Below are 27,862 nucleotides of genomic sequence, written 5' to 3' on the forward strand. Positions count from 1 at the left end.
ACTACTCTCATCGAAACAGTGTTTTCTCTACATTTTTGTGAAGCACAGGAAACTTAAAAAACTTTATTTTGGGGATTTAAAAAATTGAGATATATTTGACATACAGCATTGAGTACATTTAAGGTGTACAGCATAGAGATTTGCTACACTGATGTTGCAATATGGTTGCCACTGTAGCGTTAGCTAACACCTCTATCCCATCACATAGTTATCATTTCTTCAAGTACTGGGAACAATTAAGATCTAGTCTCTTAGCAAGTTTAATGTTTATAATACAATTTTGTTGTCTGTAATCACTGTACTGTGTTAGGTCTCCAGGACTTATTTATCTGTTAGTTTTAAGTATCTACCCTTAAACAACATCCCTCCCGTTCCCTCTTTTGGGGATTTTTTTTTTTTTTGGAGGGTACATGGGCCTCTCACTGTTGTGGCCTCTCCCGTTGCGGAGCACAGGCTCCGGACGCGCAGGCTCTGAGGCCACGGCTCACGGGCCCAGCCGCTCTGCGGCATGTGGGATCTTCCTGAACCAGGGCACGAACCTGTGTCCCCTGCATCGGCAGGCGGACTCTCAACCATTGCGCCACCAGGGAAGCCCTCTTTTGGGGATTTTAAAGCATACACAGACATAGACAGGAGAGTACAATCAACCCCAGGTGCCCATTACCAGCTTTGACAGTGATTGACTCCTGGCCAGTCTTGTGTCATTGATAAACTTCGCCCGCCTCCTGAGTTATTTTGGACCAAATCAGAGGAAGCTTTTGATGTGGTGCATTGACGCTAACATCTTGATTCTGTGTTTTCTGTTTCAGATAATTGCCTTTGATGAGTTAAGGACGGATTTTAAGAACCCCATCGACCAGTGCAACCCTGTTCATGCGGTAGGTGGTGGGTGCTGGTGGCCGGAAGGGTGGTGTCACCCCAGGCCACCCAGGGCCTGTGAAGGAGGGCGAGGTCTCCATGAGTAGGATGAGTGAAGCGCAGGCTCGGCCCGGGCTGCACCTCCATGCCTGGCTCGGGGCAGCTGAGGTCTCCATTTATCATGCAAAGTCAAGTATAGCAGTCCCACCACCCGGGTGGGAGAGGTCTGTGTGCTGTGGCTGCGGAGTCCTCAAGGCCCCATGTTAGTGGGTTTTGGCTACGCCCCCTTGAACAAGGAGAGAGGCTCAGGCTGGCCACCATGTCGGCAGGTGTAGGAGCATCACCGTGGCTGTCCCTGCTCTGCACTTGGCCAGGTTTCTCCGAGGGAGGCTTGCAGGGGGGTTGCTGTATGCAGCTACTCACCCCATATCCTTCACCCGGGAAGCATTTATCTCGGGAGGCTCTGCAGGCCTGAGGTCAGCTTGCCTCCCCCTGGGGAACCCGATGCGGTCTGGTTGTCCGGTCCGGGTTCAGCATGTGAGAGACCTCCTGCCCCAGCACCTGCTCTTCCCAGAGTTCTGCTGCGCCATCTGGCTTGTCGGGCCGTGCCTGCTGCCCTCCCACGTGCCCTGGAATGGATGCAGAAAGAGGCCTCGACGCGGGGAGAGGAGGGAGACCTCACGTCTGTTGAGTGGGGGTGGGTGTTGGCTGTCCGCCCCTCTGCTCAGTGCAGCCCACATCCCAGAGCCAGGCACCAGCCCGCCTGTGGACAGAGCCTTTTCCAGACACTTTCCAGACCAGGACCACTGGGCCCAAAGGATGGAGCTCACGGTTCACGCGAGTCCGTCTCTCAGTCTAAGCTCGCTGGGCCTGCATTGAGTTGAACTTCCTTCCAGGCCCTGGTTTCCAGCGCCAAGGCATGCTTTTGTTTGAATAGTTCTGTTGATAGTTTGATAGTTTCAGTCAAAAGTTTTAGAGAGAACACCGGAATTTTCTAGTGTGAATATATATATATATATATATATATATATATATAGAAAAATATATATTAGTATGAATATTAACCTGGAAGGCTTATGACATCATTCTTTAGTGACAGGGACGAGGGGTCTGTTCTCCTTAACTGCAGGCCCCCTGAAGAGGGCTGTGCTCTTAGGGAGGTACCAGAAGACCAGGGGAGCAGGCTTTGGTGTCACCCTCTCTAAAGTACAGGGTTATTATTGGAGTTGCTTTTTTGCGTTTTTACTACATGCTAGGACCTATATATATGTAACCTATAATCCTCACAGCTCTGCTAGACAGGCATTATTTACCCAGTTTATAGACTCTTATCCAAGGACTCAAAGCTCATGAGCAGTGAAGTCAGGATTGGAGCCCAAGTCTGCCTGGGTTCTTACCACCTACTCTACATTGTGCCTTTAAGAGCCTGATTTTATAATCCCTTTGGCATCAAATTCTTTGATTCTATGAAAGAGAGCCTAACCCTCTCCAAGTCAACTGTGTGAAGCGGAATTTTGTGACAAGTTGGAAGAATCCCTAAGATCCACCTGAACACTTACTATATCTTATGAAACTTGTCATTATTCAAATCCACTTTGTTTCCAACTGCCAGCCTCACCACCACCAGTGATAACTTGGCTCCTGTAGGCCTGAACGCGTTGCACCTTGGGTCTCCTTTCTTTCTGGATGCTTTTGTGTTTGGCCCCAGCGTCCCACACTTGGCTCGTCAACATCGACCGGGTGCACAGAGCTGCCCTAGTCCAAGAGGGTGCTTCTGTTTGGAATGCCAGGGAGTCAAGAGCCTGCTTCCCTTCCTCCTGGTAGCTTGGGCTCAAGTTAGAAAGCAGCCCACTTAGAACACCCAGAGTTTCTTGTGTGATCTCAGGGTAAATACTAGTGAAGAAATAGTGCCCTGCCCCTCGATTCCATCATGCGAATTCAACACTGGGGTGCAGGAGGTTGGCCAAACCATGAGACGGGTTTGTGGAGCCCGTTTCCGTCTCACCTTGGCAGGTTCCTTAGTTCGGACAGAACAAAGAAAATTAGGACCCGTGTATGTCCCACTGGGAGCTTCTGTGCAAGGTCAGTGCAAGGACAGAAACTGCACACAGTAGGCGCTCAAATAACTATTTGTTGATGGAAGAATGAATGACTGAAGGGTGAGGTTGCATAGCAGAGAAGCTGGATCTCAACTCTTTATTCCTATTATTAAAAAGCCACACTTCTTCACAGATGTAGGAGACAAACTTATGGTTATCAGGGGAAGTGGGGGATGAATTGGGAGATTGGGATTGACATATACACACCACTATATATAAAATAGGTAACTAATAAGGACCTCCTGTATAGTATAGGGAACTCTACTCAGTACTCTGTAATGACCTATATGGGAAAAGAATCTTACAAAGAGTGTATATCTGTATATGTATAACTGATTCACTTTACTGTACACCCAAAACTAACACAACTTTGTAAATCAACTATACTCCAATAAAAATTTAAAAAAATAAAGCCACACTTTTAATTAGTTAATGAATTAATTAAGGAGTCTGGGTCCCAAAGGCCAGACATCTCATGGATAGACTCAAGCCCTTAAGTAAAGGACTCTTGTCTGAGATTTTTTAAAAAATCCATAGAAACCCTAAATGGAAGTGTATTAGACACATTTCCCCCAGTTTTTATGATGTTACTCCCTGGCAGGAACTTAAACGCTTTGGAAGCCCCATTTAACTCATCTTTAAGCTCTTTGGGCCCCTGTAGATCCTCTGAAGCAGCATCTCAGGCTCAGGTGGCTTGACAAAGCTGCTTCACTGCTCGGTAACTCCAGCCCTGGATGGACTTGTGTTATAAACAATTGCTGATTGGTGTGATGCTTTTTTTTTTTTAAAGAAGATGTTGGGGGTAGGAGTTTATTAATTAATTTATTTATTTTTGCTGTGTTGGGTCTTCATTTCTGTGCGAGGGCTTTCTCTAGTTGTGGCAAGCAGGGGCCGCTCTTCATCGCGGTGCACGGGCCTCTCACTATCGCGGCCTCTCTTGTTGCGGAGCACAGGCTCCAGACGCGCACAGGCTCAGTAGTTGTGGCTCATGGGCCCAGTCGCTCCGCGGCATGTGGGATCCTCCCAGACCGGGGCTCGAACCCGTGTCCCCTGCATTAGCAGGCAGATTCTCAACCACTGCACCACCGGGGAAGCCCGGTGTGATGCATTCCTAAATCAACGTGCATGAGGCCCACTGGTTCTTTGGATTTAAGCTCTAAATATTGTCAGACCCTCTGGGTGGACCCCTCTTCCATGTGGTAGGAAGAGGAGGAATGTTTGTTTTAACTCCTAGTTTCTCATGTTAACCCTTTCCCCTTCCTTTTGCCAGCTGGGCATTTAATATCATTGTAAAGTAATGAGAAGTGTCCTTTAGAGGATCTGACTTGCTGGGGAAGGAGCTAGCGTGTGTCCTGAACCTCCGTCTTACATGCCTGTTATCTCACACCTTTTCCCACTATTCTCCATTTAGGCAGCCTCAGTGCCCAGCTCTGTTTGTGCTTGTGTGTGCACGCATGCACACACACGTGTGTTGAGGAGGATGTGGTCTGTCTTCCTAGCCATGTGGATGCTAATTTGTCCTGATGTGGGCTCTTTCCTCTGGGCTTAAAGGGTGCACAGGAATCACTATATTTATGATTTAATTAGGGAAATTGAAGTATCCCAGCCACCTGTCTTCTCCTGATCCACGAGGAATCTCATGATCACATCGACCGCAACCAAAATTGCCTCAGTAATGACGCACTGGGAGATGCCACAGCTGTGTTCAGAGTGGCTTCAGAAATCGCAGAAGTCTCTGCGGGAAAGGGGAGGCGGCACTTCGTGTGTCAGGCGAGCATCATCACCTGTGCAGCCCTGGAGCATCTTCCTTTGGCAGCGAGCCAGACTCTGGAGCTAGACTTGGGCATCTTGAAAAGTCTTAGCCCGGGGGCACTGCTGGTGTCTAATTGAGTGGGAAGATTGCTTCCTCTAAATACAGCCACTTTAGAAAAATAAAACCAATGGGCCCAGAACTTCCCCACCTCACACACTAATCAGGCACACATGCTCTTCGCGGCTTGAATGGGAAGCCCTCCCCGGGGACCCGACCGCAGCCTTTGGATTCACGAGCATGTGGTGCCCGTTCTGCGGTTTGACTGTCTTATAGGGACACAGAGGCTGCAGGAAAAAGTACAGAAACCTGTGCTGGGCTGAGAGGGAAGCTGAGCCCATGCTGTATGCTGGGAAAGTTCAGTTAAGAGCAAATAACTATGACAAGGTAGATGGAGAAAAGCTCAAAGCTCTTTTTTTCCTTTCAATTTTATTGAAATATAACTGACATATAGCAGTGTATTTAGTTTAAACTGTATAGCATAATGACTTGACTTACATATATTGCTTAATTGCTTAATTGGTTAACATCCATCATTTCATACAGATACAAAAGAAAAAAGAAAAAAAGTGATGAAAATTTTGGGGTTTATTCACTTAGCAGCCTTCAAATATGCCACACAGCAGTGTTAGCTATAGTCATCACGTTGTACATTACATCCCCAGGAATTACATCTTATGACTGGAAGATTGTACCTTTTGATCACCTTTATCCAGTTCCCTCTCCAGCTCTGATTACCACAGATATGAGTTGGTTTTGTTGTTCTTGTTTTGTTTTGTTTTTAGATTCCACATGTAAGTGAGATCATACAGTATTTGTCTTTCTCTGACTTATTTCACTTAACACAGTGCCCTTGAGGTCCATCCATGTTGTTGCAAAAGGCAAGATTTACTTCTTTCTTATGGCTGAATAATATTCCATTATATATGTGTATACCACAACTGCTTTATCCATTCATTTGTCAATGGACACTTAGGTTGTTTCCATGCCTCGGCTATTGTAAAAACTGCTGTTATGAACATGGGGGTGTAGATATCTCTTCAACATAGTGATTTTGTTTCCTTTGGCTATATCCGGAAGTGGAATGATGGATCATGTGGTACTTCTATTTTTAACTTTTTGAGGAACCTCCATACTGTTTTCCACAGTGGCTGTGTCAATTCACATCCCCACCAACAGTGCACCAGGGTTCCCTTTTTTCCCACAGCCTCATCAGCACTTGTTACCTCTTTTCTTTTTGAGGCTAGTCATTCTAACAGGTGTGAGGTGATATCTCATTGTGGGTTTAATTTGCATTTCCCTGGGGATTAGTGATATCGAGCACCTTTTCAGGTACCTGGGGGCCATCTGTATGTCTTCTTTGGAAGAATGTCTATTTTCCTCTGCCCATTTTTAATTGGATCATTTGGTGTTTTGCTGTTGAGTTGTATGAGCAGAAACTTGTTAGGGAAAGCCACTTGAGTGAGAACATGGAGGTCATGACTGGGAGGGATCTGTGGTGGGTTCTGCCTCCTCTACTAGGGGCTGAATGTGGGGCTTCTCATGTTCTTTCAGCAGAAAATCTAACCTCCCCTCTCTTTTCTTTCCCATGCATCCTGATAGAGGGAACGGCTGAGGAACATCGAGCGCATCTGCTTCCTTCTACGAAAGGTCAGTGCAAGCACCCGGTGACGGAATTTGGATGGTCACGTGGTCACGGTGGTCACACAGTGGGAGGGGCTGGTGAGGCTCAGTGCCTGCTTTGGTCCTGTCTCCCCACAGAGGCGAATGGTGGCGGGGGAGGAGGAGGTGGGAGCACGTGATCACTTCTTTGGAAACCTCCAGAGACAGGAGAAGCTAATTAAAAGGGATGGCCATCAGTCAGTGTCAGGACAGCACTGGATATTTGCAAGTGCCCTCTGGTTGGATTTAGAGGTTCTTTATCTTTGCATGATGATGGATGGCATTTACAGCTGATGTTGCCTCACAGCCTTTGTTCCTGTCTGATGCGGGGCTCAGAAACGCTCCCACCTTGGCTCAGCCAAGTTTTTACCTGGTTGTTGGGTTTCCTTTGAGGTTTCAACCTGCCACTCAGCTTTGCGGTTTGATTGACAGCATCATCAGGAGTGTCGGAGGGGTGGGAAGGGAGATGTTATTAAAGCGGGAACCAAGCATTTAGAGTTGCTCTGAATGGCTGGGCAGTAGGTCACAGCTGCCCTCAATGCATTCAGGAAGCACACGTGTGCATGCATATTCACGTGTGCATGTGCAGCTCAAGTTTAGTATTTAGCAGGACTCTGTGGCGTAGCTGGGGTACCTCTGTGGCAGAGAGACCAGTCTGCCACGCTCCGGTAAGGAAAACGAGTACTTTTTTGCAGCAAAGTGTGGAGAACGGCAACTTGCATGTAAAACTAACAGTATCCATTGCCTTGAGCCAAAGGACATCCCCGATCTCTGTTCAGAGCAGATGCGCTACAGGTCATAGGAAAGCCACCTGTCAACCCAAAAGAAGTTTTTGAGCCTTATGTGAATAGGAGAGAAACCAAATGCCATGCCAAAAATTGATGGAAGGGAAACAATTTTGCAAGCATTTGAAATCTTTTCTATATTTCAATTAATGGTACCTTTCCTTGGGAGAGAGAGCTTGATCAAGAAGTCAATGATTTTTCTAGCTAATTACTTGTCCTTTAATGTTTTCCAAGAGACTCAGTATGTCATAGTTCCACATCTTTGTCACAGTGGGGAAGTAAGCTCAGATAATGAAAGTACTAGTGATCCGAGGAATAAAAAATGATTAAGAAAATAGCACATGACATTTGGTATTAAGGGAACTTCATGAATTTGTAAATTATTTTCCCAGATAATGTCTCGGACACCAATAACCTGCTCCAGCTGTCACTTCCCTAGACTCTGGTTTGTTCTTTAAGACTGACACCCAAGTGTCTTTCACACTGCAGATTGCCCTTTTTTCCCCATTTTGAATGTACCATCCTGAATTCTCTGGCAGAGCAGTAACCTGCGTCCATCACATTTGAGCTTTGCTCGTTTTTCTGTGTTGCTTGACCACTGACTCTAGCCAGACAGCAGGCAATGGCCTGTGGCTGCCTCTGCCGAGGTCCTACTTTACTGTCCTGTGCTACACGGTAAATCCTGTTACTTAACCTATTTTGTGTAAAGGAGTTTGTATCTGCTAATCCCATGGTCCTCATTTGTCCTTGCCCTCCTCCCTCTCCCCTTTGGAAACCAGGCATCTATTTTCTATGTCTGTGAGTCTGTTTCTTCTGTTTTGTATATAGATTCATTTGTCTTATTTTTTAGATTCCACATAGAAGTGATTTCATTTAGTATTTCTTTCTCTGTCCGACTTACTCAACTAAGCATAATATTCTCCAGGTCCATCCATGTTGCTGCAAATGGCAGTATTTCATTCCTGTTTCATGGTTGAGTCATATTCCATTGTATATATACATGTACCACATCTTCTTTATCCGTTCATCTGTTGATGGATATTTGGGTTGCTTTCGTGTCTTGGCTACCGTAAATAGTGCTGCAACTAACATTGGGGTGCATGTATCTTGTGGAATTATAGTTTTGTCCGGGTATATGCCCAGGACTGGGATTGCTGGATCATATGGTAGTTCTATTTTTAGTGTTTTAAGGAACCTCCATACTGTTCTCCATAGTGGCTGCACCAGTTTACATTCCCACCAATAGTGCAGGAGGGTTCCCTTTTCTCCACACCCTCTCCAGCATTTATTTTTTGTAGACTTTTTGATGATGGCCATTCTGACAGGTGTGAGGTGATAATACCTCGTTGTAGTTTTGATTTGCGTTTCTCCAGTGACATTGAGCATCTTTTCATGTGCCTCTTGGCCATCTGTATGTCTTCTTTGGAGAAATGTCTATTTAGGTCTTCTGCCCATTTTTGGATTGTTTTTTGTTGTTGTAGTTATTGAGTTGTATGAGCTGTTTGTATATTTTGGAGATTAACTCCCTGTTAGTTGCATCGTTTGCGTATATTTCCTCGCATTCCATAGGTTGTCTTTTTGTTTTGTTGATGGTTTCCTTTGCTGTGCAAAAGCTTTTAAGTTTGATTAGGTCCCATAATAGTCTTTTCATTTCTTCATTTCAACAGTGTCCATGACATGGCACAAAACTTATATTTACCACATGTAGTCCTTACATCATATTTGTATTTTTAAATCAAATTTAACTCTTTATTGTACTCCTTACGACACAGAAGGTCTCTAGCCTACAGTTTCCATCCCATTCCTTTCCTCTGTGTTTATGCCCTCTCCCCTCTTTGTAGTCTGTATTTTAACCTTACAAATAAGTTCTCAAGCCAGTTCTGGTTCCTTGCACTGGAAGAGTGGTGGAGGGTGGTGGTGATGTATACAGGCTTCTGCTGCTTCCTGCCTGTGCCCTGATTATCTGTGTAACCCTCAGTGTGACTCTGAAGTGGGGGTGATAAGTACAGCACCCTCCTCGTGGAGTTGTGAGAATTAAATGAGATAATACATGTGCGTCTAGCTCATCAATGCTCGGCACGTACTAAATGTTATTGTTATTATTATATGACACTTAGCTGATACCTAAAACTTCCTGTAACATCCCCGAGCACACCCGTGGTGCTGAAGGAAGCTGAGGTAATCCTCCGCTGGCGGCAGCCCCCTTAGCACCTCCTCCCATTTTCTTGGGGAACTGTCATTTGACGTTTGAGCAGAGTCACGGGGCAGGAAGGCCTGGGCCTCCTCTCTCCTGGCTCATTTTGAATGGGCTTCTGAGTTCAGATTCCCAAGCTGTGAGCACGTACTGGGGGCGGTGGAGAGGGCTGATGGACTTCGTTAGCATCACCACCTTCTGGGAACTGTACCTTCCAAGAAATTTCTTGGAGCTCATCTCCTAAACACCCCAGAATGCGATGCATCTCAGCAGCTGATTGTTGTTAAACCACCTCCTCAGCTTTCTCGGGAGAAAGGAAGGGATTTTCAAAGTGGATCCATTTTTAGCTCTGTAGTTATCAGAAAATGTGTTCTCTGGGTGATTGTCTGAACTGCAGGATTCTTGTGTCGATTTGTGCTCATGATTCATTCCTTCATGGCGAGAGCCACTTGCCCCTCGTGCTGTGCTCCCCACTGGGCATGCTGTCACTCTGAGGGTCGCTGTCAAGTGCGGGTTTGGGAGCGTGGAGAGCATGGAGAGCAGACGTTGGTTAGATGGCTGCTCTCGGGCACGCGAAAGGTCCTTGTCCGGAGGACACTGTCTAGGGGCCTCCTGTTGCGTCTCCAAGTTCAGGCAATGGTTAGAGGAAGTGAACTTAAGTGAGAGCCGCAGATTGGCATGAGAATAAAGAGAAACTTTCTTCATAAGCAGCTGTCCTCTAACCTTGAGGTTGGTCGTCCTGGGGGCTAAGAAATGTTCCCCTCCCTTAGGCGGAGTTAGACAGCCTGATGTCTGCGATGGTTTTGAGTTAGACGGAGCCCGCCTGAGAGGGGCGACTTAGTTGCATAGTTTGGGATGTCCCTTTGGTTTGACAAATCTGTGATTCTCCATTTCGCCCCCTGATTTCCCCAAGAGTGTGTCCAGTCTCACTGCAGGTTTTCTGACAGTGGTGGATATAAAAAGCTCTAGTGTGTGGATAATTTTCGCTCTCTTCATTGAGCAGTTGCAGTGGGACAAGAAAGAGGACGATGAGTGGGTTGGGGGTGAGGGTGAGGGTGACGGTGTTGAGTCCCTTGGGGAGGTATAACCAGTCTGGGGGCGGGGTGGCCAGGTGCTCCAAGTTTAATTCTGGAGAGAACAAGGCAGTGGTAAGGCCACGAGTGTAATCACTGATGGCCACCAATGCCCCTCCCCATTTCACGCTTCTCAGAACCACACATCTGTCTTAGGGGAGGCATCACGCTGTGAAGTGAAGCTGAATGGTGTGAACCTGGTTGCACTGCAGAAATTCCGCGATGTGCTTCTGAAAGCAGGGGCTGGGGCATCTAGGGAATGGATATGACACTTCTATAGTGTAAAGTCAGTTTGCTAAGTAGGAAGATTGCATTATTGTTCCCAATTCTTCACCCTCCCCCGTATCCAGGACTGGCTATGTAATTTGCAGGGCCCAGTTAAAAATGAAAATGTGGGGCTCCATGATGAAAGGTTATTAGGAATTTTACGAAGCTGACAGCAGAGGATTCAGCCAAAGGTGGGACCCTTCTGAGCGTGGGACCCAGGTGCATCTGCACAGGTGACATGTCCCTGAAGCCGGCCCTGCCTGTATCCATGACCTTTGCATATGATTTTGCAGTTCCTCCTGAGAGAAGCAGAGTACATTTCCCCTCCCTGCTGATGGAGGGCTCTGCCATGTGACGGGATGTGTCCACCGGAATGTGGCTGGGCTTGTGTGTACTGAGGCCTTAAGAGTTACTGGGTGTTTCTGCTCCTTTTCTTGCACTTCTGACATCATCAAGGCCAGCCCTCTGGTGCAAGGAGCATGAGAGGCAGGGGATACAGACCTGAGCCCACCTGTAGCTCAGAGCCAAGCACACTAGATCAGGTGACCCCCAGTCAACCTCTAGATGCATGAGCAAGTATAAATGATTATTGTTTTAGGGCACCGAATTTTGGAGTGATTTGTTATGCAGCATTATTATGGCAATAGCTAACTGATACTATAAGCATCTGCCACTTTTACAAGGGGGAAAATCTTTTTTTTTTTTTAAAGAGATTTTATTCTGTGCCAGAGATCAGCCATTTGCTGACTCTACAAATTTATAAATAGACAGTTTCAAAGTCTGTTCCAATTTCTTTGACCTAGGAGGAAGCTACTAAATACATTTATGTACCAGAACCTAGAGAAAGACTCATGTCACTTTGGAGCACACAGTTTGTTGTGCATTAACTGCTGGGAGAATGGTGACGACGGTGCCTTTTCTCTAATTATTGGCACTCCCTGCCACAAGGGATTGGCTTGACTTCTGGTCTTTTTAGCCGTTAACGCAGTTCTTCCTGCAGGGCTCTGGAGGGAATGGTCTATTTTCATGGAGAGACATAATACAGGGAAAAGGGACACAAAAAGTCAGAGGCAGTTGTATGGAATGCCTTTGAGAGGCCATCCTTGACTCAGAAGTTTTCCAGATCAGAATTCTCTGTGGCTTGGGGAATTGCTAAGGCGTGACAATGCTGCTTACTTTTCCTGAGTGACTACTGTATGCCTTTGAAAGGATTAACTCTTTTAATCCTCACAACATTTCTATGAAGTAGTCATGATTAATAGCCCCACTTAAAAGATGTGTCACATTTCATAAGCTGGTAGAGCTGGGATTTGAAGGCAAGTCTGTTTGAACAGAGTCCACATTTTCAATCACCACATGAAAGGGGAAATTGTTGGTTCGCTTTGGAACATGCTCCTTAAGGACCACTACTACAGCAATATTGCTCAGCTATTTTAGAGGGAAGATACAAATTCCAAAGCTACAGAGGGCTTCCGGGACCCTATAATATGCTTGGCTCACCGTCATGGGGCCAAGTGGATTCCTTTAAGGCTCTTTTCTAATTCTATTTAATTTCTTGGTGGGATGGTTCACCCCTAGAGGGAATGTTTGAAGAAAAGTAAAAATCTCCTGGAATAAAACTTGCATAGTTCAGAAACCATGTCTCATGTATAATTTATCTACAGATGCTTTCTGTGGCAAACTCCTTGTTAGTCAGAGGGAAAGATGGGACATTTTACTCACTGTGTAAATAGTGATGCTGTCACGGGGTTGCTGAACCAGAAGCCAGAGGAGGAGCCCTGTCCTCGCTTCACTCCACTCCCGAGGCTGCAGCAGGAGAAGCCGAGGACTTCACAACAGCTGCCTTACGTATGGGCTCTGGCCTCTCACTCGAATCTGGGGAGCTGGTTGGCCCTGTCCTCATTAGTTCTCCATTGCCATGATATTAGCGACTCAGGACAACTACGATTTATCTTTCTCATGAGTCCATGGGTCATCTGGTGGTTCCACTGATCTTGCCTGGACTTATAGGGAGAAGGGGGTGTTCTTCTGGTCTTAGCTGGGGCTCATTCAGGTGTCTGGCAGGCAGCAGACCGTAAGTTAATCTAGGATGGCCTCAGCTGGGATGGGCCATCTCATTCTCCAAAGACTAATCTAGACTTGTTCTCATGGTGTCATAGAGAAGCAAGAGAAGAAGTGGAAATACACAAGCACTTTTTCAAGCTTTGGTTTGCATCAGATCTATTAGTGTCCTATTATTGGCCGAAGTGAGTCGCATGGCCAAGCCCAGGGTCACGGTGGGAGGGACTACAGAGTTACAGGGCAAAGGGTGTGGATACAGGGAGACCATTAATGGGTACCATGAATGCCATCAATCTACCATATATTTGTAGGAGAGGGATGAGTTATCACCTTACTCCTGTTAGAATGGGGATGAGATAGCAGATGCTAGTGAGGATGTGGAGAAAAGGGATTCCTTGTGAACTGTTGGTGGGATTGTAAATTGGTACAGCCCCCTGTGAAAAACAGTATGGAGGTTCTTCAAAAAGTTAAAAATAGAACTTCCATGTGATTCAGAAATTCCACTTCTGGGTATATATCCAAAGGAAATAAAAACACTATGTTAAAAAAAAACCAAAAAAAAACACTATGTTGAAGTGATGACCTGCACCCCCATGTTCATAGCAGCTTGTTTTTTTACAATAGCAAAGACATGGAAACAACCTAAGTGTCCACTGACAGATGAATGGCTAAAGCACTTGTGATATATATATTTCAGACACAAAAAAGAAGGAAATCCTGCCATTTGTGACAACATGGCATTGTGCTAAGTGAAATAAGTCAGACAAAGACAAATGCTGTATGATCTCACTTATGTGTGGAATCTAAAAATAAAATAATAAGAATAACAAAACAAACTCATAAAAAAGAGATCAGATTTTTGGTTATCAGAGGGGGAGAGGGAATTTGAAGAAGGTGATCAGAAGGTACACACTTCCGGTTTATAAGATGATTAAGCACTAGGGATGTAAGGTACAGCATGATGACTGCAGTTAACTGGTATATGCTATATTTGAAAGTTAGGAAAGTAAATCCTAAGAGTTCTCATCGCAAGGAAAAAAACATTTTTCTTCTTCTTTTGTATCTATATGAAATGATGGATGTTAACTAAACTTATTGTGGTAGTCATTTCACAGTATATGTAAGTCAAATCATTATGCTATCTGCCTTACATTTACACAGTGCTGTATGTCAATTATATCTCAATGAAACTGGGGGAAAAAGGCTCAGAGGTTGGAAATTTTGCAGATTTTCTCTAGGATGGTGACATAGACTCTTAGATGTGTGGGTCTACACCTCTGTGGTGGTACTTGCAACACTGCATCATTGTCTCTTTGGATGCCTGCCTCTCCCATTAGTTTGTGAGTTCCACGAAGGAGGAACCCAACGTCTTAGTCATCTTTGAATTCCCAGCACATAGTGGGACATAAGGTTGATGTTCACTATATGATTAGGAGATGAAACGCTAGAACTGGAACAGACCTTGAAGGTCATCTAGCCAGATCCCTCCTTTTCAGAGGGGAAATTGAGACCAGAGGGCTAATGGTGAGGTGACACCAGAACCAGGGTGTCCTGGGCTGCTTGTGCAGCTCGGCCACCGTGTCCTTCTCAGAGACTGGGGTCACTGCAGCTGAACAGAGCTCGACTCAACAGCAAGCTCTCTGGAGACAGGGACCATCCCTTCCTTGTTCACTAGTGTGTCTATAGTACCAAGCGCAGTGTCTTTCAAGGAGTAACATTTCCCCCATCCCTACCCCCTATCAGTGGCCATTTCACTGTGAGTAGCATTTACTATGCATGAATTCTGTCTTTCCTCCCTGGGTACTGATCTCAGAGGGACAGCAGTAAGCGGTCTTGAAGAGACATCTTAGTTTCCTGCCCAGGAATTGAACCTGGGTAGCCTGGGTGAAAACCAGGAATCCTAGCTGCTAGTCAACCAGGGGCTAGAGGCTAGAAGCAAAGTTCCCTGGCTCTTGCCCTGTTTGAAAGCAAAAATGTTTCAAGGAGGCAAAAACTGCAAAAACAGGTACAAAATTTATTATTAGAGACACAGCACAATAAGTGGGAGAGCACACAGAGAAGGTTTGTTTATTTCATACAGAAGCAAGGCAGAAATACACACCTGGAGAGAAGGACTTTGGGCGCCCTCTCTAATGAGAGGTGATTTAAATCACTTACGTAGGACAGTCCTTCCGGGTCTTTGTTTACCTTTGGCCAATTATCTCATTTCTTTTCCCACATCTGACCTGTTCTAAGACCCTCCCCAACATGCGTGCGCAACTTTTTGCTAAGGTGGATTCCACCGCAGAGGCCTGTAGGGATATGTCCGCACTTATTATGGGGTGGTGCCTCTTCCCTTTTTCCCTTCCCCAAGGAACCTTCCTGCGCATGTGTAGACAGGGAAGTTTTCCTTGACCTCAGGAGTGGTCATCTCACCTCTTTACTCCAGCAGAGCTCAGCTTCTGCCAGCAGCTTTGTCTTTGGAGTGTCTGGGGAAAACAAAGCTTCAATTTTGCTCCGCTTAACAAACACCAGCAGTCCAGCCCAGGGGTCCATCTATCTCCTACCTCAGTACAACCCCACAGCAAGCTGGCATCTGATAGGCCTGGGAATAAGGCTGCACATCTTTATATTGTGGAGTTCCAGGCAGATATTGTGGAAAAGATCGACAGAGAAAGACCAAGCATCGTATGATATCCCTTTCATAGAGAATCTTCAAAAAATGATACAAATGAACTTATTTATAAAACAGAAACAGACTCACAGACATAAAGAGTGAACTTATGGTTACCAGGGGGGAAACGGGGAATAGATGGGGAGTTTGGAATTGACATGTACACACTGCTATATTTAAAATAGTTAACCAGGGCTTCCCTGGTGGCGCAGTGATTAAGAATCCGCCTGCCAATGCAGGGGACACAGGTTCGATCCCTGGTCCGGGAAGATCCCACATCTTCCCAGACCAGGAAGGCAACTAAACCCGTGTGCCACAACTACTGAGCCATGAGCCACAGCTACTGAGCCCGCATGCCCCAACTACTCAAGCCTGTGTGCCTAGAGCCCGTGTTCCACAACAAGAGAAGCCCGCACACTGCAACGAAGAGAAGCCCCCGCTCACCGCAACTAGAGAAAGCCCATGTGCAGCAACAAAAACCCAACACAGCCAAAAGTAAATAAATATATAAATAATTTTTTAAAAAGGTGCTTTAAAAGATAACTAAATAAAAAAAACAAAATAGATAACAAACAAGGACCAACTGTATAGCACAGGGAACTCTGCTCAATATTCTGTAATAACCTAAATGGGAAAAGAATTTGAAAAAGAATAGGTACATGTAGATGTATCACTGAATCATTTTGCTGTACACCTGAAACTAACACAACATTGTTACATAACTGTACTCCAATATAAAAGAAAAATTAAAAAAAGAAACAAAATAAGCAGTTCTCTAGTGCAAAGTGGTCTCTTTTAGGTGGATTCGTGGGGGGCAGGCCCTGCTTGGGCAATATTATCATCTGCAGCAGAATTCCAAGTGTGAAGAGAGTTCCCTAAACCTTCCTCCAGTGACTACTCTACATGTCCTCCTGTCATGACAACTATACAGAAATCTTATTTCCTTCCCATCATAAGAGGTGGTCTCCTTAGTACTGTAAGTATTCAAGGACTTTATTTTCATAATTCTGACTATCTGTGAGCAGCTCTGAAGGTCAGCCACATGTAGTAATCTGCAGTAAATCGGCATCATGAATTTGAACCCTGCATGTTTTGAGGCTAGTGGCATGAACGAGCCTAGTCAGCTGCCTAGCACCCTCATCTTAACACGCTTCGTTGTTCTCCACTCATTATTGTACATCCAGGAGTTCTCATCAATAGCTCAGAGAGAGCACTTAGAATTTTCTGTGAAACTTTGCTGCCTTTATTGTGAAAAATCATATGCTAGGATAGTGTCAGGAAGTGGCGAACGGTAGAGTTCACTGTTCTGTTGTGTTTGTCATTAGTGGCACTGGTGGTTTCTAATCGTTACGCATCTCAAAATCCCCCATGGAGATTTTCCAGCATACATCTGCTTAAGAAACACTTCCAGAAATTCTGCTCTAGTAGGGAGGGTCCAGTATTTAGAAAATGCCCATATGTGCTTCTCATGGGTGGCCAAGGTGGGGGAACACTGTGGAAAATATCTGGTGAGCTGGGTAGTTGGTGAATGTGCTGGTGATTCATAAGCAGCTCCCCAAAAGACTCCCCAGGATCTGGAGAATTGAGTCTGCTGAGGGAGAGGGGAAAGGGAGAAGAGCTTCAACCCATAGAGGCTGGCAGTGGGCGGGAAATACGGCCAGCTGCCGACTCCTTTGTGGATTGCCCAGGAGTGCTGAGCCCTGGGCTTGAGGAACGTCTCCCCAGCCTGCTCCGTCCTGGCTGTGTGTGGAGGGAGCATCTTCCTGACTCATGGCATGACGGAAGCTTGTGCCGGTCAGCTTCACAAAGGAAATCCAGAGGCCCTTGTAGTGGCGGAGGAAGAAATCCTGAAACCATGATTGACCTTAGGGTGCATCATTGAGAGTGGTCCCCCAATTTGACTCTGCCTCACATCATATCTGGACAGGTTATTAAAAATACAGATTCATAGGACTTCCCTAGTGGCACAGTGGTTAAGAATCTGCCTGCCAATGCAGGGGACACGGGTTTGAGCCCTGGTCCGGGAAGATCCCACATGCCACGGAGCAACTACAACCATGCGCCACAACTACTGAGCCTGTGCTCTAGAGCCCGTGAACCACAACTACTGAGCCCACTGGCCACAACTGCTGAAGCCCGTGTGCCTAGAGCCTGAGCTCTGCAACAAGAGAAGCCACCACAATGAGAAGCCCACACACCACAACGAAGAGTAGCCCCCGCTCGCTGCAACTAGAGAAAGCCCATGCACAGCAACGAAGACCCAACGCAGCCAAAAATAAATAAATAAATAAATTAGTTAAAAAACAAACAAACAAAAAAACCAACTTAAAAAAAAAATACAGATTCATGAATGCCCACCCCCTGTGATGCTTAATTTTATATGTCAAATTGGCTGGGCCATGGTGCCCAGGTATGTGGTTGGACATTATTCTAGGTGTTTCTTTGAGGGTATTTTTTGGATGCGATTAATGTTTAAATTGGTGGACTTTGAATAAAGCAGATTACCCTCCATAAGGTGGGTGGGCCTCATCCAATCAGTTGAAGGTCTCGATGGAACAAAGACAGACCTCCCCAAATAAGAGGGAATTCTGCAGGAAATGGCCTTCAGACTTCAACTGCAAGGCTGGCTCTTCCTGGATCTCCAGCCTGTTAGCCCCCATGCAAAATTTGGCCTTCCAAACCACTACAATTGCCTGAGCTGATTCCTTAAAATCTCTTTCTCTCTCTATCGCTCTCTCTCTATATATATGTCTATATCTCTGTGTATCTATAAACACACACATACATGCATCCTGTTCGTTCTGTTTCTCTGGAGAATCCTAACATATCCCCATCAATCCTGGGAAGTTCAGGTTCAGTAGGTCTGTGGAGGGGCCCTGGGCCTGCTGTGTAACTGAATCTCCTGTGAGTTGGATAAAATGATCTGCCTTCACCAAATGGTAAATATTTGCTCCAGGTCACTCAGCTCATGGGTCTGGTTCCAGAGCCCATGCTTACTCCCCTTCTCTCTTGCTGCTTCCGTCCATAGGAGCTGGTAACTTTGCAGACCTTTTGTAGAGCTTCTGTTGACCCTAGCGGTCAGTCTCTACAGGCGGCCAACCAAGAGAGTGACGACACTCAGTTTCCCCTGTAGTCTTCACAGACTGTGTGGGCCAGAAGAAGGAGGCTGGTTAACTTAACCGCATTCATCGGCAAAGCAGATTCTCACAGCAGGACCTAAGCAGATTTATGGACTCTCAGTAGTTTTGCTATGAGAAATCGCCAAGTCATTGACCGTTCTGACGGAAATCGTTTGCTTTTCTGTCACACCTTTTTCCTCTCCTTAATATACAAAGGAACTCCAGGTATTGTAGGACGTGATGGAGGCAGGAAAGCGTATTGGGATGTGGGTTCCACTGTGAGTAAAAGATACAAGGGAGCCTGCGCTGTCTGGGGGGGAGCCCGTCCAGGCTGAGGGTGGGATGGGAGGGGGACCCTGCCTGCCAGGGTTGTCTGGGGACCCAGGCTCCTCCTGCCCTCAGAGCTCTGCCATCGTTAGGGCATTTTCTTGTCCATGTGGTCCATGAGGGCGTCACACCACGATGTCCTTTCAAGCAGCAGGATGGAGGGGGAAGAGGAAAAGGGCCGTTTCCGTGAAGGATGTGACCCAGAAGCTGCACACATCACTTCCGCTTAACTCATCAGCCAGATCGTAGGCAAATGGCCACATCTGGTCTTTTGTGGGGGTCTCTATGCTCAGCTCCAAATTGAGGATTTTATTCCATAGAGAAGGTGGGTGGACGCTGGATGACAGCTGCAGGCCTTGGTCTCAGGGAGGAATTCAGTCAGCAGAGTGGCCAGGGCAGGGCACCCAGCCACCGACGTGCACCCCAGAACTCCAAGGGCAGTGTGAGGTGGCCAGTGGGGATGGCGGGCAGAGAGACTAGGCACTAGAGGTTGAGGTGATGTCTGATGGTACCTGGAGGAGCCTGGGCATGGTCGAGGGTGGAGAAAGGAGCTGGGGAATCCTGGGTGTTGGTCTTGGCTTCCGATGGGAGCCAGTCTGAATTTCTTCATTCATTCAACTGGAGTTCCTTTAGACCTGCTATGTACATAGTCCTGTATTATGTGCTGGTGTGTGTGTGTGTGTGTGTGTGTGTGTGTGTGTGTGTGTGTGTGTGTGTGTGTGTGTGTGTGTGTGTGTGTGTGTGTGTGTGTGTGTGTGTGTGTGTGATGTGTCAGTTGTGAAGACCTCCATTCAGCTAAAGGGGGTCTCGTTTTTCTCTCTGATTTCCTTCCCAAGAATTTCAAAGCTCTGATCACACAATATCTTGTATTACAGTCACTTGTACACATTATCTTCCACAGCTGTATTCTTGAAGGTGGGGATCACGTCCTCCTAATTTTTGTATCTGCTGCGTTGCCTAACGTGGTATCTGATTCATGTTAATTAGCTAAATGTATCGGTGAACGTGAGCCTGGCAACCACACAATGACTTGGATTATGAGTTTCATAATGTGTGTGGCAGAATTATCACTGCTGAGCATGGGATTGAGGCAAGTGAAGGAAACCAAAGAAAGGGCCATGGCAGGTGTGATGTGCTTTGTCTTAGCAGAGCACCTTCACTGCCCAGAGGGTGAGCATGGGAATGGATGTAGTTAGAGGGCTGGTCTTCAAGCTTGGCTGTACCTTGGAATCACCTGGGGAGCTTAAAAAGTACTGTTCCTGGATCCCACCCCCAGAGTTTCTGTTTCATTGGTCTGGAATGCAGCCTGGGCATTGGTGGGGGTGGAGGGGAGGTTTGAAAAACTCCCTAGATGATTCTAATGTGTAGCGAGGCTGCAGATCACTGAGTTGGAGGGTAGGGCAGGCTTCGGCAATGCAGGTGGGGAGGCATTTTCCTTTTCTCGGTCCCCCGGAGTATGATTTAGAGAGCCGTAATTTTCTAAATGGTACCAGAGTAAAAGCAATAATTTACCAACGGGTGCCCAGGTGAACTGAAGGAATGAGCGCCTGACTTCCTGCTTCCCAGGGGATGGTCAACCCAGCAGGTGACTCATTGCAAGTAATCGGCAGACAACTTGTTTTTTCGGTGGGAGGTTTGCTTCTAGATGCTCCCTTTTCCAAAATGTGGTGAGAAGAAAAAATTCTGTTTTTCGACCCCCCAAATGCCCACCCTTTCAGATACTCAATTCTTGCCCTTTCTAAATTGCTGAAAAAGCAAGAAACATTTCTGGGTCACGTTTCTGGGCCACAAAATATGCCAGTATTACCAAATCCTGATGGCCTCTTATTCCCTGTAGCATTGGCCAGTCTCTGTCTCTCCCAACAATTGGAACCGGGTACCAGCCTCTACCCAGGCAGGGAGCCTGAGAGCCCTGCAACTCAGATGAGAACTCCTACGGGCTCCCGGCTTGCGCTGAATTAATTCCGATGCTCCAGATGTATCTTCTCCCCACGGCATAGCTGTATTGCGGCATTACCATGCCGGTTCCATTCGCAACTTGTATGTGGTTTGTTATTCTTTAAGCAGTTTGGGGCATCGGGCCTCCCCCAGCACAGAGTTTCACTGGCTCTGATTCCTAAGCTGTCTCTATGGCACAGACAATTATGAAACACATGGGGTTTTGTTTCATTAGGATAAAACCCGGCCGTAGACAAGAAAATGCACTGAATACGTTAAATGTGCTATACAAATGCAAAATGCCGTTATTATAAAGGGACAGAAAAAGCCATACTGTTCCCTTTCTGCGTCTGCTAAATGGTCAAAGCAGTGATGAAATTCTGGAAGACAGTGATCACCGATTATAGCATAGGGAGGTGGGCGGGCAACACACAGCAAGAGCAGCTCTGCTACTGTGGCCTCTTTACTGGTGATATCACTGCTGTTACCACTCAGTGCATCAGCATAAAGTGGCACCAGTGCCACTGGTGTCCTGGTAGAAACTAAATAACGGAGCCACTTAGGCAAGGTTCCTGCCTTTGGGAATGTGTACACTGTTCAGATGACGTCAGCAGGACGGACTGATAAAACGACCGACAGTGCATTTTCTGCGAGGGTCTGTATGATGCTCTTTGTATAAACTAGACTTTAATACACACACGACTGTGGTACTTCAAATGCTTTCTGATAGCGGTGATCCCAACTGTTAATAGAGACCAAAAGCGATGGATGTTGGGTTGTTTTCAAACACTTGACATTTGTGTTATTCAAGTTATTGATAAAGGACTTCAAGCCCAAATATTCTGGACTTTAAAAGGAAGGAAGTGTGGGAGGGGAAAGTCAGAGGTATGATTCTTTGTAAAATGTTTGTTTTCCTTAGTCGACTATAAAGTCAGTGAGGGCAGGGTCTGCGTATCTTGTTCACCGCTTATCATTTTACCTAGAAAATAGCACCTATTCAGTAACTCTTTGCTGGCAGAGTGGCTGAATGTGCTCTGCACTTTACCCGCAGTCTCTGATTTATTTTTACACCAACTCTGTGAGGTGAAGATGGGGAACTGAGACCCGAGGGCTTGCGTCACTTGCCCAGGTCACTCAGGGTAGTGAGTGCTGGGTCTGGATTCAAATCACTCTGACTCCCAAACTCCTGCACTTATGTCTCCAGGCACTAGGGATTAGAAGCATGTTTCTTTGCATTTCCCAGGACAGTTCCATACTCTGAGTTTTGCAGAGCACACTTGGACACAAACCTCTAACACACTGGCATCAGACGATCCACTGTCAGCCACGTGCATGTGCGTGTCTTGCACTTCTCCAGTCTGACTGTCAGAAGGAGGTGAAGAGGTTTTGACTAAAGGCCTCTTCTCAATTTTAAGAGGCTGTTGGGAAACAGAGGCTTGGGAGAAAGAACCTACAGAAGACACTGTACCCTCTAGTGCTGGTACCCTTGGGATCTGTGTTAGTCCGCTAGGGCTGCTGTAACATAGTAGCCACGGGTTGGGTGGTTTAGACAACAGAAATTTATTTCCCCACAGTCTGGAGGCTGGAAGTCCAAGATTAAGGTGTCAGCAGGGTGGGCTTCTTCTGAGGCCTCTCTCCTTGGCTGGCAGATGGCCACCTACTTTTTGTGTCCTCACATGGTCACCCCTCTGTATATCTGTGCCATAATATCCTCCTCTTATAAGGACACCAGTCATATTGGATCAGGGCCCCTTCTAATGACCTGATTTAACCTTAATTACTGCTTTAAAGACCCTCTCTGCAAATACAGTCACATTCTGATTTACTGGGGGTTAGGGCTTCAACGTATGAATTTTGGGAGGTGGGGGCAAGGGGGGACACAATTCAACCCATCACAGGATCCACGCACCAGGGAAGAGTTTTTATGGAAATGACATCCCCTTGGTTAGGAGCAGGGATTGGCCTTACCTTGGATTCTACTCCTTGGCAAATAGCAAACAAGAGTGAAGAGTGAGCCCCTGGGTTTAGATTTCAGGAACATTTTCTTATCATCCACGGGTGGAATCTGGTGAAAGAGAAGGCAAGACTCTGATTCTTTGTGTTGGATTTTATTGCATGTGTATCAGAATAAAGAGCGAACATATTCTGAGCAAAGCCTGTGAAGAATTGCTCCCATCATTCTCCAGGAGAGATGGTCTGAGCAAAAGGGACAGAGCCTGGCCTCTTCATGCTGTCACACCCCTTGCAGGGAGCAGCGTGTGAAGCCAGTCACCCAGGCATAGACAGTTGACTCAGCACACGTGGGACGAGCCTGGGTCATTCATCATTCTAATTAGCCCTGGCTCCTCTCTCCCCAGCAGGCCCAGGGTCAGGACCAAATCGAGGTATGTGTTGTGAGCTTGTGCAGAAGGGCCAATTGCTAAGGTGGACTGAAGTTATATAATTATCGTAACTATTTTTGTTTATAGGACATCCTTTCCCAGGAGAGAAGCACTTCCCTTCCCAGGCATTTCCCTGCCCAGAAGTTGTCACTTCGTAGCAGGACGGCATGATCCATTCTGGGGCTGGAGGAAGTAATAAAGAACACCGCCCACCCATAGGGCCATGCAGGCTGCACAAAAAGTCATTATATGCATGGCTCCAGGGAAGGTCGACACGAGGCTCCTTCTGCAATGCAGACAGTGACAAGGGGGCTTGGGTTCTTTTTCTTTGCTGGGAGAGGTGAGCTTACCTAGATGTAGAAGGTTGGTCCTTGGTGGCCTAGGAAAAGCTTTTACCATGACAACAGTGTTTATTAAGTTACTGCATGTGGCGTAGAATATGCCAGACGTTGTGCCAAGAGCTTGAATGTGTCATCTCACTTAATGCTCGTCTCTGACGTGGATGCCATTATGATGTGGGCATCACTGTGGTCCCCTTTCACCGATGAGCATGTTGAGGGCAGAGGGGTTAAGGAGCTGAGGCTAGTACGTGCAAAGCCAGGATTTGAATCTAGGTTGTCTTACCCCAGAGCTTGCTCTTTGGGTTTTCTTCATTAATTATTATTATTTTATTTTATTGTTTTTTCCGTACGCGGGCCTCTCACTGCTGTGGCCTCTCCCGTTGCGGAGCACAGGCTCCCGACGCGCAGGCGCAGCGGCCATGGCTCACGGGCCCAGCCGCTCCGCGGCACGTGGGATCTTCCCGGACGGGGGCACGAACCTGTGTCCCCTGCATCGGCAGGCGGACTCTCAACCACTGCGCCACCAGGGAAGCCCTTCATTAATTATTTTAATTGTAGAAGTAGGATGTCCTTGTTTTAACTAGAAAGTGATGCTCAGTTAATATGAAGAAAATACTAATAAGCCCCCAACCCCTCTCTATTCCTGACTCTCTGACATAACTCACGTTAAAAGCTTGGGTCTCTGCCCTGCTCCTATCTCCATGCACAAACACAGACAAATGTACACACACGTGTGTATGTGCATACACTCAGAGTTGGCCTTTTGTTTTTTTCCCCAATAATTGGAAAAAATTTTCCTATAACTTTTCCCTCCACATACCATTTCATTATGGACACCCCTCTAGATCAATATAGTACTAGAGATCTAACTCTTTGAAAAATAACCGCACAAACTCTCATAATATTCCATAGTACACACAATTGAGTCAGTCATGTCCATATTTATGGACATTCTTTCTGTTTTCAGTTTTATTTGGCCCCTATCAGTAACCCTGCAATAAACACCTTTGTGTATTTATATCCTAGGCGTGGGGTTATCGGGTTAAACAGTATATGAATTTGTACTTCTGAAAAATTTGCCGGATAACTTTCCCAAAAAGGTTGCAGCAATCTGTGTTCCCACCAACGGTGTAAGAAGGTGTCTGTTTCTGACATCGTCGTCACCATGGTGGGGCGTTATTGGGGAGCCCTCCCCCCCTCACTGTCTGCAGGTACAGCCCCGGGAAAAATGCAGAGCTCAGCGGTCAGGGAGTTGTTCGCATAGACCCGAGTTTCTCTGTCTTGGAAGCACACTTGAATCTCCTGGGGAGATTTTAAAAATCTCGGTGCAGGGGCCCCATCCACAGAGAGCCTCTCTTAATTGGTCAAGGGGGCACAGGCAGCGGTGTTTGCAAAGCTGCCCAGGGGATTCTAATGGTCCGCCAGGGTGGAGAGCTTTTGAGAGCGATCCTGCAGACACCAGGGTCCTTCCTCACTTCCCTTTCTCTTTCCCTCACTACCTCACCACTCACCCCTAACCCTAACCCTAGCCCTAACCCCCTGATTGCCCTTTCTCTTCCCCTCATCCCTTCCTCCCTCCTCAGGGCCCTCTCCTCGCAGGTCAGTGGAGTCTTTACTGGAAGCTGCAGGTACTGTCCTTCCGCCAGCAGCCTCTCACTCACTGTCCTGGTCCCACAGAAGCGCACTGGTTGGAAGGGCTGACTTTAGCCCTTGCAGCACGTGCCCTGCTGGAGAGCCTTCAGGACCTTGTACGGCTAATGCTCTTGCGAGAGCCTCCTGGCTCATACGGGTTTGGAGCACTGTCTCCGGGAGAGAAGGGGCTGTGCATCACTCCTCTTTCAGGACCAGAGAAGCGTGGAAATGCTGCCCTCCTGCTGCGTTGGTGACGTCATTTTCATCCCACGGTCTACAGACCTTCCGTCCTTCCACCTGGCACCCCACCCCTGGTTCCCTGCAGTGTGTGCACTGGTGTGACCTGCACAACTGCCCCCAGAATAGCAGCCCAAAAGCCCTCACTCTACTGTAGGTATCCAGACCACCTGCAAAGTCTAATGCCCCGGAACTTCAGCCTCTTTCATGGCCTGATGGGTACACAGCTCTTCACTGCCATCCAATGCTTATCCTGAGACAGAACATTTAGAGTGCCCCACAGGCTGCTGTGGGGAGCCTGCAGACCAGCAGTGACCCAGGTGTTTTATACACAGGGCGTGTGTGTGTTTGTTTGGTGGCGGGGGTGTGTCTGTGCCGGCGCTTACCTTGTTCTGCCTAAATGCCCGCTGGGTGTTGACCCAGCCCATGGCTGGATGGGACCAGCAGAGTCCTGCAGAGCTGGGAGATAGGTCACATGCATGAAAATACTAGGAATGGTTTTGCTTCATGAAAGAGGATGAGCTTCTGGACTTCCCTGGTGGCGCAGTGGTTAAGAATCGGCCTGCCAATGCAGGGGACATGGGTTCCATCCCTGGTCTGGAAAGATCCCACATGCCGTGGAGCAACTAAGCCCATGCACCACAACTACTGAGCCTGCGCTCTAGAGTCCATGAGCCACAACTAGTGAGCCCACGTGCTGCAGCTACTGAAATCCGCGCGCCTAGAGCCCGTGCTCCGCAACAAGAGAAGCCACCACAATGAGAAGCCCGCACACCGCAACGAAGGGTAGCCCCTAATCACTGCAACTAGAGAAAGCCTGTGCGCAGCGATGAAGACCCAACGCAGCCAAAAATAAATTTAAAAAATAAAATAAAAATTTAAAAAGTGAGATATCTTTAAAAAAAAAAAAGAGGACAAGCTTCTTTCAGGAAACAAATTCCTTCAGAAACTCTATTCTTAGCTCCAGAACTGGTTAGGATACTTGAAAGAGGCAAGCAGGCAGGTAAAGACACCTGTGATGATGGAAACTCTGTAGCTGGCCATCACCGTTGTCAGGCCCACATAATTATTAACCACGGTATCGACCATTTGCAAAACGCTCTTCAAGGCACTGTTTTTAAACTTAGCTGCACATTGGAATCACTTGGGGAGTTTTAAGAAATTTTGATGCCTGAGTCCCATCTCCAGAGATTCTGACTTAATTCGTTTGGAATAAATCCTGGGCGTCAGGATTTTTAAAACTACCCCTGGGTGATTGTAATACGCAGCCAAGTTTGAGACCCTTAGCCAAGCAGGGTTCAGCATTCAGGTTCATTACTGCAAGTAAGTGCCCTGTGTGGCCTGACTGCTGAGGTCAGCGGGGCGGGGGATTGAATCCCACCTTGGCCCTGCCCCTCCCCTCCCTAGTCAGGGCGGGGCACAGACACCTGGTCATTAGCTCCCCCCATATCTCCTGGCACCCCCAACTGTTGGAAAAGCCTTTGAGCAGCTGGGATGCGTAGGCTTTTAGAGATCAGAGGTATTTCCAGCTCCAACAAGAAACAGGGCAGTGGTTTTCATTCTTGCCTGAACCAAGCGCCTTCTTGGCAGTGTTCATAAAATGCTGGGGTGCAGTCCCCACCCTCTGAGGTTTGCACATGGGAACTTAAAAAAATTTTTTTCGGGGGGAGGGAGAAATGTCAAATGTAAGGGGATGTTTTAAGAGTAGTATAATGAATACCCAAATAGCTTTCACCAAGTTTCATCCCTCGCCACATTTGCTGTGTCTGTTCTCCCCTCCCCTCCCAGGTATGGAGCACACACTCTTTCCTTGGCTGGACCATTTAGTTGCACATATTGTGATTCTCCACCCCTAAGTACACTTCCCAACATCACCACACTACCACGATCACACTCAAGGACGTTGTCATAATAATGTTATCTGAATGTCGTTCGTAGTCGCATTTCCCCTGTGTCCCCAATCATGTTCTTTATGGTTTTAAAAAAACATCCAGGACCCAATCAAGTATCATACACTGCATTTAGGTGCCATGTTTCCCACTTTCTCCCTTAATCTAGAACAGTCTCTCCACTTTTCTTTTTCATGGCACTGGCGTTTTGAAAGTGTCTCTGCATGTGGGTAGTTTTCTAAAGTTCCCCGGGTGTTTCCCATGGGCAGCAGCAGGGTTGAGAAACCCTGCATCAGAGGACTGTGCATGGTGTTTTCCCCACAGGAATATTTCTGTGGGGGAACCCTGGGGGCTGCCCCTTCCTGCTTCTCAGTCCTCAGAGCGGGCTGCCCCGTTTGCTCTTTGGACAGCCTTCTACGCGCAGCACAGCCCTGACCCTGCCGTGATTACTTTTAATTGATCTAGAGTCACAGGCCCCTCTGATCATTACCTTCTCTGGTTGCCCATCACCTTCACCTCCTCCTCTCCTCTCCCCG

At 46.9% G+C, this 27,862-nt stretch overlaps 1 protein-coding gene across 5 annotated transcripts in view; it reads left to right on the plus strand.

The window, feature by feature from the left end:
• The window catches only part of CNIH3 (cornichon family AMPA receptor auxiliary protein 3), a 282,061-nt gene that overhangs the window by 207,744 nt on the left and 46,455 nt on the right, over window positions 1–27,862 (plus strand). For all 5 annotated transcript variants that reach the window (XM_060301346.2, XM_060301412.2, XM_060301391.1 and 2 more), the window contains 2 exons: window positions 810–878; window positions 6,370–6,417. In XM_060301346.2, coding sequence (XP_060157329.1) covers window positions 810–878; window positions 6,370–6,417 — 117 coding nt within the window. The remainder of the gene's footprint in view (window positions 1–809; window positions 879–6,369; window positions 6,418–27,862) is intronic.

Source organism: Globicephala melas, chromosome 1 (genome assembly GCF_963455315.2).
Source record: "Globicephala melas chromosome 1, mGloMel1.2, whole genome shotgun sequence".
In the NCBI taxonomy this organism is placed as follows: domain Eukaryota; kingdom Metazoa; phylum Chordata; class Mammalia; order Artiodactyla; family Delphinidae; genus Globicephala; species Globicephala melas.